Source organism: Talpa occidentalis, unplaced genomic scaffold (assembly GCF_014898055.3).
Source record: "Talpa occidentalis isolate TD23 unplaced genomic scaffold, MPIMG_talOcc4v2.1, whole genome shotgun sequence".
NCBI classification, from domain to species: domain Eukaryota; kingdom Metazoa; phylum Chordata; class Mammalia; order Eulipotyphla; family Talpidae; genus Talpa; species Talpa occidentalis.
Window position 1 is genome coordinate 30,445,059 of NW_026555331.1, and position 12,364 is coordinate 30,457,422.

General features: G+C 44.5%; 2 protein-coding genes across 3 annotated transcripts in view; one reads left to right on the top strand and one right to left on the bottom strand.

Annotated features, from left to right (window-relative positions):
* Window positions 1-806: 806 nt before the first annotated feature.
* The window catches only part of YWHAZ (tyrosine 3-monooxygenase/tryptophan 5-monooxygenase activation protein zeta), a 31,092-nt gene continuing 19,534 nt past the window's right edge, over window positions 807-12,364 (top strand). Inside the window, exons 1-2 of one of the 2 annotated variants that reach the window (XM_037503195.2) lie at window positions 807-889; window positions 4,197-4,501. In XM_037503195.2, the coding sequence (XP_037359092.1) occupies window positions 4,208-4,501 (294 nt within the window). In that variant the 5' untranslated portion in view covers window positions 807-889; window positions 4,197-4,207. Of the gene's footprint in view, window positions 890-1,226; window positions 1,390-4,196; window positions 4,502-12,364 lie in introns of those variants that run through there. The other variant, XM_037503188.2, reaches the window with a different exon arrangement.
* On the bottom strand, window positions 1,314-2,838 carry LOC119249505 (translation initiation factor IF-2-like). Its single transcript, XM_037516885.1, has 2 exons — window positions 2,601-2,838; window positions 1,314-2,476 (listed from the first exon to the last, which is right to left on the bottom strand). The coding sequence occupies exons 1-2, from the start codon at window positions 2,836-2,838 to the stop codon at window positions 1,314-1,316; spliced, it is 1,401 nt and encodes a 466-aa protein (XP_037372782.1).

Consider the following 12,364-nt stretch of genomic DNA (forward strand, 5'->3'; position numbering starts at 1 on the left):
TTGGCGCCTTTTGCTTGGCACCTGCAATTTCCGCCCTGCTTAGCCCTCGTGCAGGCTCGGGGTCCCTGTGGGTCATCGAGGGGCCTGGGAACTACTGCGTCCTTCAAGCCTCCCAAGAGAAAAAGGGTAATGTTCTTTACGCTTAAATCACTGCAGCAGGTCTTTAAGTGAAAGCTTTATTTGGATACAAAAATCTAACGTTTGAGAAGCGAGTCAGCACGTTCAACCTCTGTCCAGGGCCTCCCACCAAGTCAAGGCTCCCCGACGACCTCCAGCCCTCGGTCTGCGCAGGCTGCCCTTCCCCGGGGAGCTGGCTCTGCCCCCCAGGCCTCACCTACCGCCAGCTCCGCCCGCCCGACCCACCTCACCCCCACTTCGCGCCCACCCATTGTCCCCTTAGCAGCTGTCACAGCGCGGATCCCCGGCTCCCATTGGGAAGCCTCCCCGTCACTCAGCCCCAGTCTGCGGCAGGACGCCTCGTTCTCTATTCCCAGCCTTAAAAGGTTTGAGGTGCCCGCAGGTAAAGTCGCCGCGGAGGACGTGGGGGGCCGCGCGCCCAGGTCGGCCCCGCCCGGCGAGGGGGACCCGCCGGTTGGGGGGGGCAGCGCGCGACACCGCCCCTCCCGAGCCGCCGGACCGCGCCCTGCCCGCTCCCCCCGGGTCCGGATCACAAAGCCCGGGCAGCCGAGCCGCTCCCGTAACCAGCCCCGGGCGGCCCCGAGGGCAGGCGCCGCCGCGAAGCACGGAGGGCGGGGCGGGGCGGGGCGGGGCGGGCCGGGCCGCGGGGAGGGGTGGGGGAAATGACAAAGGCCCCGGATGTTGGCGAACCGGAGCCCCTTCTAGAGGGAGTGACTGGCGCAGGCGCAGAAGAGCCGCACGAAAAGCTAAGGTGGGGGTGGGGCGGTTCCTTCTCGCTGGTTCAGAGGAAGGGCGAGCCCGCGGAGGTCGCGAGGGGAGGGTTGCTGAGCATCCAGAGGGAGGGCGAGCTGGTGGGGTCGTGGGGGGCTTCCTGCCCAGGCGCACTCGGGAGCGGAGTAGACTGGTTGGAAGCCGAGCGGGTGGGGAGTGTCGGTAGCGGGAGAGGACGCGCGCTCCTACGCTCGCCCTCTAGCGCGGGCGGGCGGGACGCGCGCGGTAGGGAGCGGCGGTTGCGCTGGGCCCCCGGAGCTGTGGGCACCAATCAACGGTTGCCATAGCAGCGTTTGACGTCATCGTGCGTGTGGTGCCCCTGCTGCCGGGGCTGGTGATTGGAGGAAACCCCGTGTCTGCGGAGCGGCTGTAGCCTGTGAGCAGCGAGATCCAGGGACAGAGTCTCAGCCTCGCCGCTGCCGCCGCCGCCCAGAGCCTGCTGAGCCTCGGTCCTCGGTCCGCCACCCACTCCGGACACAGGTAGGGGGCCGCCGCCTCGCCCCGGCCTGCCTGTCCCGGGCCGGCCCTCCGAGAGCGCGGGGCCGGCCCCGCTCCGCGGCCCCGCGGCCCCGCTCGCCCCTCGGCGGCGGCGCCGGGCTGAGGCGGAGTCTCCTCAGGAGACGGGCGGCGGCTTCTCTTCCGCTGGGCTCGGGCGGGCGGCTCGCGGCTGCCCCGGGCCACTGCTTCCGGGCCGAGGGCTCGGGCCCCGGGCGGCGCTCGCCCCGGCCGCGGGAGTGCGAGGGCGCCCGCCCGCGAGACCCCGCCGCGATCGCCGCCCGCGCCCCGGCGCCCTCGCCGCCCCGCACCCCGCTTCCGCCCGAGATAATGGCTCGGCGGCCGCGGGCATTGCAGTGGCGCAGGTGAGGCCGCCCCCTCCCCGCGGCTCCCCCTCCCCCTGCCGCGCCCGCCCGCTCCCCGCGCAGCCTCCGCGCCCCGCGCTGCGGCGGCGGCTCCCAGCCCCCCGGGCGGCGGCGCGGCTGAGGGCGGGCCCGGGGCCGCGGGCTGAGGTCGCCACCGAGCGCCCGCCAGGTAGCCCGGGCGAGGCCGCGCCGTGGCGCGCGGAGGGCGAGCCTCGGGGTGGGGCGCGCCGGGACCGAGGGCCGATTTCCTGGGTTCCGCGGAGGGGCAGGACTGGACTTCCCCGGGCGGGTGGGGGATGGGGCGGGCCGGGCCGCGTCTCCGGAGGGCGGGGGGGCGCCGACCGTCGGGAGGGCGGGGGCCGGGGCCGGCGATCCGCGCCCGCCGGGCCGCCGCCGCTCCCGGCCCTGGTCGCCCGCGGGTGGGGGCGCCGGAGCGTAACAGCCGGCGGGGCCCGCGGGCCTGGGTGTGGCCCCGGCCCCCTCCCCCGCCGCAGCTGTCGGGCCCCTCAGGACCCGACGGGCCCCGCGCCCGCGGTCCGGTGGCGGCGCGGCGCGGGCGGGAGAGTGGGGTGTGTCCGCGGCCTGGCGGGTCGAGGTTCCGCTTCTGCGGGCGGCGCTGGCGTCCCAGCCCCCGGGGCGGGCGGGCGCGCTGCTGCCTCCCCCCTTCCCGCGGCTCGGGCGGGGGCGCGGGGCTCCTCCCTCGCGCTCTGGTGGGGGGAATTAACACTCGGCAGTAGGCTGGGCTCCTTGACACAGATCCGCCATGACAAAGGGAGAGCGGGGACTAGAGCGGAGGCACCAGCTTGGGCGGAGCCGGGGGGGGGGGATTGCGGAAAGCGCGGACGGAAGGGTTTGCGCTGCGGAGGCCCCGTCTGCGGCTTCCCCGCGCCCGCCCGGCGGCTCGCGCCGGCGAAGGGTTAAATGGGTGCGGCGACTGCTCTCCGCAGTGTGGAGGCGAGGCCTCGAGCGCTGGCCGCGCCGTGAGAAACCCGGTCCACTCCCCAGCACCCGAGGAGTTGGGGAGAAAACCTTTGTGCCGGTTTGAGATCATTTTTTTCTGAAGCGGCATTAACCAGTGAGCGGTTTTGCGTTCCAAGGGGACGAATAAGTAATTTCGGGAACGGGGTGTGGGGGGAAGGGCTCTGCCATCGCAAATTTTAAATCGTTTTCTTAGCATTGGAACAGTGTACGTCAGATCCAGTGTACGTCAGATCCAAGCTAGTTGATTATTTGTTGAAATACCGGGAATTTGTGCAGGTTTTTTTTTTTTTTAATATCTGTATTGGGTCTCCTTGGAAGGTAGAAGATATTGGGGAGTTACTTCCCACAATGCGTGACTTTTATTCACCTTTTTATAGTCGACTAAATACTGAACATTTTTCTTTAAAGTCATTTCTTCGTAGGGTTACGTTATGATTTAGTCATTTTCCTGTGTTGTTTTAGCACCTTTTCGAAAGGATGTTTTTAAAGAAAAGAGAATTTGTTAATATTAGCCATAACTGACCTAACAGTTTCAGGTGTATTATATGAATAATTGATTAGATGCTTGAATTAGGGGGCTTTAGAGTGAAAGAAAATTAGGTGGTTAGTTATAGTAAAGGGCAACTTGATTGATAATATTGATTTTGACTAGTAGAAACGAATTGCAGTGAAATCTACCTTTAAATTGGAACGTGACATGGAAAACATTTGTCACGCTTAATATGTTCATTTTAGTGCTCAGAGAAAGTAAGAGTGGAAGTTCCAGAACTCACAGATACATTTTGCATTTGCCAAAGTACAGATAAGGAGACCTCAGGGTCAGATACTCAGATATTGGTCCTAGCTTGTGATTTTATGTTGAAAATATCTTAGAACAAATAGTTTATAGTTCTTTCTCCTAGAAAATTGTCATGCTATTAACTGGCAAAGGTAACAAAGATTTAATCGAGTAAAATCAACTAAAACTTAAGTTCTCCTGATGAGAGTTGGTCTTAAGAGAGACCTCAATTAAATTAATGTGAATCATGATTCTGGAGGTATGAAATCTTGTAGGCAGTGTTTCAGTAAAGAAAAACTTTAATTTTGGATTACTGAGTGATACTGGAAGCTGGAGTTGTGAGATTATTGGCAAAGTAAGTTGAGGATTTTTTTAAGGCACCATCTTGATAGGAGTTTTATGTGAAATTAGGATTTTCTAAAACAAATATGAGGTAATGTGATTTTAGTTTTGCTAAACTGATGCTGATGACTTTAAATTTACCCTCAGTATGCTAAGTATGCCTATTTTTTCTCCCAATTCTGATCATCCTTTCATAAACCTGCATTTTGATTTCTCACAGGAAGACTCTTACATGGGCGATTAGGTTTGAGGTTCAGCTTATTTACAGGTATACTCTGAGTCTGTTTTGATGAAAAAATACCTAAACACTATTTTTCCCCCTGCAGAACATCCAATCATGGATAAAAATGAGCTGGTGCAGAAGGCCAAACTGGCCGAGCAGGCTGAGCGATATGACGACATGGCAGCCTGCATGAAGTCTGTAACTGAGCAAGGAGCTGAATTATCCAATGAGGAGAGGAATCTTCTCTCAGTTGCTTATAAAAATGTTGTAGGAGCCCGTAGGTCATCTTGGAGGGTCGTCTCAAGTATTGAGCAAAAGACGGAAGGTGCTGAGAAAAAGCAGCAGATGGCTCGAGAATACAGAGAGAAAATTGAAACTGAGCTAAGAGATATCTGCAATGATGTACTGGTAAGAATGAAATATTTGATCTAGCTTTACTATAAATTCCTCTAGGAAAATATTCTGTTATTCTCAACTTTTCCTTTAATTTTCCTTTTTCTCTTAAAAAGTGTGTGTTCTAAATTTCAATGTCAATGCTAAAAGATGTTATAATTAATCATACTTTGTATAAGTGCAATAATGATCATCAGTCAGATAAGAAAGGCTAAAAATATTTTGTACTAAAAGTCTAAAAGAAGATTAATAGTATTACAGTTTTGGTTAGAATATTTGTAGTTCTAGAGCTAATTTTCTTAAATGTACATGTTGTAAATGTACATGTAAGGATACAGGAATTCTATATATTTTGTTTTATGTAAGAGAGATACTAACAAGAAACTCAATATAGACATAATACTCTTTCCTGGACTGGCCACTATATTGTTAATGTCATGAATCAGAAAACTCACTTCACATTTGCCTTTGCTCTTCCTGCATTTAAGTGTTGGAAATCAACTGTTAATACTAACAAACACAGTAAAAGGTTATGAGTAATTTAAGGGAGTTTAAATCTGAGGAAAAAGGGTAGATCCAACCATTTAGCATATAACATCCTAGGTATATTATTACTTGACATTTTAGTGAACTGGGAGTTTTTGAAATACTTAAAGTGATTTGCTAAATGACTATCCTTATAGGATTTCAGATTATACATTGGGTCTCAATATGGGACCAGGACTCTGGTCTCTAGATAGGCAGTATCCCAGTTTCTCAGAACAGATGTTACTGATTCTGATACTCAGTATGGAAATACAGATTTCTCAGTACGGAAATCCAAATTTCTCAGGACAGGTATTACTGATTCTGGTACTTAGTGTGAGAATCCAAATGGTTCAAATTACTATTTGAACCTTGTTCATGGAAGAACTGTAATGAGCAGTATAGCATTATTTCTGGTGTGGTTATGGATTTGGAATTTTTATTAAAGTTGTGATGGTATTATGATTGATTGCTTTGCACTAGTCTTTAGTTACTAAATGGAACAGCTTCAATACTTGTTGTAGTTTTCTCAAATAGTATTTTTTTCCCCAGGTTATCTTTTTAAAGATCAGTAATTTTTTTATCTTACTGTGGGCCCCCAGAACCTTGTTAGCTGCTTGGATGCATTTTTTTGTTTATTTGAAAACAGCCATCATTTCTAATAGAAGGAAGGTGTTCCATACTTTTGTTTCTAAATGGCAAATGCTTAGCTTGTGACTTTCGAAGATAATGAGAATCATTAAAATTTGGACGTCTTGTTTTTCTATAATAAAAAAAAATCTCTTGGTCCGTCCCCCTTCCACCAACCCCCCCCCCCCCCCCCCCCCGCTCCGCCCCCTGCTGTGCTGACTAGTACCTATATACTGAATTTTATACCTATATACTGATGGTTTCATTCAATTTTTAACCTGTTATTTTCATTCTGGTTTCTTTACAAGTTATAATTTCCCTTAACACAATCAATTTTAAGAATAAGGGGAGAGGGGTGGTAACATTTTCTAACTTTTTTGCTATCCCTGGTAGGTATTTGCATGTTTTCCACACACGAAATATAAGCTCTTGTCATTTTGAGAATTTTTCCTAGGAAAACAGTGTGGTTTTGTTTCCCTATCAAGAAAGGGAAAAAAACAATTCCATCTAACAGTGGATGAGAATAACTAGATAGGCTAGCCTCTCTGTTAATAGGTTGTCAGAGGGGGTTATTCCTGGTCACTACCCATGTTCAGAACAGCACAAAGTCTAAATGAAACTTTCATTTTATACAGATAAAAAGTTCAGTGTCTTTACCATACAAGTGGCTCAGGAAACTCTAAAACAAAAAGCACTGTTACTTTCTTTCCTTGGTTCTATACTAACATTGGTAACTACGGTAGGCTAATATATAGTCTATACATAGTGCTTGTTAAATACATTAACAAAAGGGCTTCTTTTGGAAAAAAGGATAACAAGGTTAGCAACACTACTAATTTTCCAGGGCCTTTTCTATTTAAATGTGGGGAAATTCAGTATTTTATAATAATGTGGCTCTTTATAAGTGAGCTTTTCTTTTTTTTCCCGAAGAGGTTATGTTGACTCTGGAAGCATAAAATCTCTTTTCCACTTTTCAGTAAAAAGGAAGAATAAAATAAGCAAAATTTACATTTCTCCTAGAGAAAAAAAGCAACTGTTACACTTGATTAGTGAAAGTACTCTTTATATTTTAAGATCTTGTATGATTAAAATATCAATTGTAATTTTTTTGTTTAGTTTTTTCTGGCTTTGATTTTTTTTTTTTCCCCCTAAGAAAAATAAGCAGGTAATCTTTCAGAGTTAATGTTATTTACTAGTGGCATCATTGATGAATTAGACCTAATTGTTCTGTTGAGCACATGTATCATACTGGCAAGAAAAGATCCTCTTACCACAAGAAAGCTAACCTCCGGAGTTCTAAGTTTTCCTAATACTAAATGGTTATTACCATTCTGGTTGTATGTACTTTTCAAGTCTTTATACCATTTACTGAGTGGAGAAATAGTAGGAATTGTGTTATTTTGTATGAGTTACTGAGTATTACTATGGTAAAGGCTTGCTGGCATATTCACAACATGGACTTTTCATTATGCAAAAGAACTTGATGATCCTCTCATCCTGTAATGTTAATTTGAAATTGTGATATATAAATTAACGCATTCTGCCTTTCCTGCCACACCTTAGACCAGAAGCTCTATTGGTAATGGGACCAGGGACTCAGCATTAGAGATCTTCAACACCTACATAAACATAGGAAGTCAAAAGTTGGATAATTTTGAACATGATGAATTGAAACACAAAATGAGAAAATACATTCTAGAAAACCAAATTTAAACTCAAAAGAAGAAAGTTGTGGTGTAGAAAGAGCGCTGGGTTTTGAGTCAAACCAACTTTTTTACCATTCCTGACCCAAGGAAATCACTTTCCATTTGGGAAAACTAAGCTCAGTTAAATGGCATAATATCCACCCCATAGGAGTGCTGTGGAGATGAGAATCAGGTAAAACACCTTGGCTACTTTCTGTGCCCTGTTGATCTCATTTTTGGGTTCTTTTTAAAAGTATAGTAGCAACAGTACAAGCCTGCCTGTAATAGTACAGGGATCTCAAGTCTGTAGATGTGATTTAAATGATCCTGAAAGCTTTTAAAATAGTATTTTTCTGGGGCAGAAGGTCAATACTAGCCAACAAATTTTGTTTAAAAATGTGAAAGTTACTGGTATAGAGAGTGGCTTCCTTCCTTAGTTGAGGCAAGTAAAGTAGTAAAGTCCTGAGTTCCACATTTGTAGCAGTTGGCAGCAGTAGTTGAGTAATAGTGGTTCAGTTAACGTCACAGTTTCATTTACTTACGCTTCTGTTTGCTCAGGGCAGTTTTGAGGTGTGGTTGCTGGGTACTGATTCTCATCTTGAGCCCACATAACTACCATTAAACAGCAAGGTAGGAAACCAGGCAGTTTTTAGGTCATCCTTCCTGGTCTGAATATATTAATGTCTGCTTCAGGCTTTAACAACTACTGTATAGTTTTAAGCAGAAAATTACTAGTCAACTCATATATTGGAATAGGGCTTTTCATATTTATTTTTTTAAGATTTATTTTTATTTATGCATAGAAGAACTGGGGTATAGGCCAGAGGTTGGGGAGCAGTGAGAGGATTCACCAGAGACAGTGGGGAGCAGAACAGGGAGATCTACTGAAATACGCTGCTCCAGCAATGGGCCAGACAGGAGAGGTCTGCTGTGCCATGTGGGGTAGCTCCCTGGCTGGGGATTGAATTCATGTTGCAGTGGCTGGCCATAGCTTGATAGCCACTGAGACTTTAATCACTCTGCCACCAGTGAGGGCATGAGGGCTTTGTAAAAGAATTCTGCAGTGTTGCCACCCGTTGTTAACTGCTTCATATGTTTTTGTCAAATATATTTTTTAGTATATTTCAAAGTACAAAGAACTTCCCTTCAAGAAAATATGTTGGATAGACTCTTATTTGTAATAATAAAATGTAATGATTTTTTTTTTTTTTAGATTTATTTATTTATGCATACAAGAGCTGGGGCACAGGCCAGAGATGCGTTCGTGAGAGGACTCACCAGAGACAGAGTGGGGTACAAAACAGGCAGACTGACTGAAATACCCTGTTGAGGGGAGCAGTGGGTGAGTCAGGAGAGGTCTGCCTGGCCATGTGGGTTACTCTCTGGCTGGCTGGGGATCAAACTCAGGGGTGCTGCAGAGGCTGCGGATTGCTTCATAGTGCGGTGCTTAACCCCTTGCGCCACTGGGGAGGCCCACAGTAGTGATTTTTAAGAGTTTTCGTGTAAGCATTAAGTGTGCGTGCTGAGGTATTTTGTACAATTGGAAAGCCTTGAGTTCTGTGAAGTGGTAATGATGAAATAAAGGAATGAGAAATTAGGTGTTTGCTATTTGGTGGGAAGGGCAAGAATAACCAATAACTTGATCAAGAGCACAGGTTACCAGGTTTTTAGGGGTTTTCTTTTTTTTTTTTTTTTTTTTTTTTTGATACCCCAGTACTTAAAAATGGGGTCCTTCCTACCTTTTCTAGTAAGAAATACAGATGAGCTGTGTTGTGAATATAGTTAGAAGTGAGCTAGGGAAAGAGTGAAAGATTTGAAATTGGAATTAGATTGAGAAACTTGAGTAAAGATCAGAGTAAAAATTAGATTGAGAAACTTGAGTAAAAATCAACACATGATCCATTGACTAGCAGAGGCATTGAATTAAAAAGGGGGGGGATATGCTTTTAGATTTGTAATAGCTAACAGTGAGTAGTTTTGCTTTTCCTTTTTTTCTCTTAAGAGCAGCCAACTATATCAGTAAGGAGATCCTGTTGGAAACCAGTGGTATAGAAGTATCCTAGATAGTTGGTTAATGAGAAGTAAGGTATGTGATCAGACTTGTTTTAAACATTTATTTTGAATTAAAATGTGTATGTATGTTCATTTGCTCATCTCCGGTCCAGAATCCTTCTAGAAATGGGCAGTTTTTCCTGAGTTACAGTGTGTGTAATTACAGTGATTGTGTGTGTGTCCTTTAAAAACTAGTCATTCCAAGGCATTCATGTTTTTTTAGGACGACATTTTTCATACTTGTATTTCATAACATTAAGTAACAACTTTTTAAATAATCGCAGCCAGTAGAATGACATAGTTTTGGAAACAAATACCAGTCTCTTACTAAGCATGTAATTGCTGAGAGAGGCTGAGGGAGGGTTCCAGAGAAGAGCCAGAAAACTTACCCTCGTGGATGTAGCTTGTTTACCTAGAAATAAAGAACCTAGACTTTAGGTTATGGCGAATTTTATTAATCTAGCAAATTAAGTCAAAGTTCTGTGGAAGAGTTGCTACATTCTGGATCCTTCTGTCAGAACTTTTAGGTGGGAAGAACATTGTTTCATTTTAAACCTTTCTCCAATAAATTTTGCAGGAGAAGAAACTAGGAGATGGACACGGGTTAGAACGTAAGCCCCTGCTGTAGTACTATAAACTAAGGAAAGGGGGATCTTAAAGGCCATGGAAAACACTTTAAAGGAAATGACACCAGTTTGCCTCTTAGAGAAGGTGGGTTGGTAGATACTAAAAAAAAGTTCTGTTTTATAGAAAGTCAGAACTGCTATTTGACCTCTGATAATCTGGTTCTGTTCCTTGGAATAATTTTATCTGTCCTTTTTCTAATACCTGACTAGATTCTTTTTTTTCCTAAAAATTTATTTATGCATACAAGAGCTGGGGTACAGATACCTAACTAGATTCTAAGTGTCTTCCATCAGTTTGTTAATCAGTGTTTATACATTAGTCATATATTAATCATAGGTTTTTTTTTTCTTTGAATTGGAGCCTTTTTAATATATATGTAATATAAATTATTTTCACATCTGTTAAGCGGCTTAGCACATAAAGGGTAGCCCAGTTAAGAAATAGTTCTGTCTTTATAATATTCAGTTAAATGTCATAAGTTTATTTAGACTAATTTGACCATAAACTTTTGATTTCAGAATAGGTGATCCCTTCACATTTAAACAAAAGTGTGAAAAATGTTTAAGTCAAAATATAGATGTTCTAATGTCGATTAAGGCTAAATTTAAAAAAACTCAACATTAGGAGTATGGTGGTAGTTCAGGTAGTTCATTGAAATTCTGGCATGTGTTAGAATATTTTTTTCTAGAATTCCTGAGAATCCTTATTGTGGTTTCATCTTGGCTCCCATTCGCATAGCTCTTGCTTTATTATGATATTTCCCCGTTAAGAATGAATACTTTTCTTTCGGCTGTTTAGAATGGCTATCAATTTCAATATGCCCAAAGCTAGAATTGATCTTTATTTCGAAACTGTCCTTTCTAACTACCTAATTTTGGCATGTTTATTCTAGATTCAGTAAAAAATGACATCTTGGACTTACGGTTAGCTTCCTTTTTTGGTTGCAAGAGTTTTAATTGTTGCTGTAGCCTGTGCCATTGGTTGTCAGTTTTTGCTTATGTGATACACTTACTTGGGTATTCCCCAGAATTATTTGCTGTTCCCATTATGCTTGCTAGTAGTCTACTGCTTACTTTCTCACTCAGGAGCATATTGGCTACAAGTGATATTGTAAGGATGTTAGATTTAATTTTAATGGACAAAAGCTAAATTATAAACCTGTACTGCTGGTGTGGTGATCATTTACTTGAACTTGCTACCTTTACCATTATTTTTCTAGTTCTGTGCTGCTACTGCGCTTCCTCTTTCTTGAAAACATTACTTTTCCTTTTGTCCGTCTGTTTGATCTTTGCCAAAATTCCCTGACCAGCAGGTTCTTGAATAATAATTTGTTATAACATTGGGGGTGGGGGGCAATTAGTCACTTTTGACAGAAGTGATATTATTCCAAGGCTCTCCATTTCTTTATATGTTGTTTCACTTTAAAGTTCCAGTTTTCAAAAACCTATCAAGAACACTGTGAGGACTTAATGTACACAGCCCAAATTTGGCGCCACTTTTCACTGTCCCTTAGACAAGCTGGTGTTAATTTCCATCTTAGGATTTCTGTTTCATTACTCTGCTTTGAACTTTATTAATATTGATGTCTAAGTTATTTTCAGCTTTAGAGGATGGTTTCATTCCTTCATACTTGGAAGCAGGACCATTGATGTTTGTGATATTTTACTGTAAAGTGCACTGAGGGAATATATAACATGATTAATACTTAGGTGGCAACCAATTTGAGTTTGAACTGCACTGGCGGGAAATGCTTATGCCACCTTACATATCAGCAATTTCCATTGTATCATGTATTTCTGTGCATTGGGTCATTCTCCATTTACTCTCTAGTGACTAATTCCCGTAATAGTGAAAAATTTGTACTTTTGTGAAAATTGTGCAGTAGAATTCACATTCTTTTGCCATAGTATGGGTCTTTGGGCAAGAGAGCTGGATGATACCTGATTTGTCGTCGGTCTCATTTTGTATGGTGTTTGAAGTGAAACAGCTATTAGAAAGATTCACAGGCAATCCTTTGTGAGTCTTTTGACAGAATTTGTTGCTGGGAGGCTTCTCTTTACCCCCATATAAAATAGTAGTGGACACATAATATGAAGATAATTGTTAATCTTTAGAGTTAAGTGACCAGAACAAGACTTTTTGTCTAGTAGGTTGACCATGTATGTATGTTCTTGAGATTATAAAATCTAGGAAAGATTAATGCATTAATGCATTTAACAGGCAGAGAGTGCCCAATTTTGTTGTATTTGAATTTCATTTACTTGAATGGTTTAATGGCTTTGCCATGATTAGAAAAGTTAGGAATTTTTTGGCATTTAAGAGGTTTTTTTTAAATTAACAATATTACCAAGCAATATTT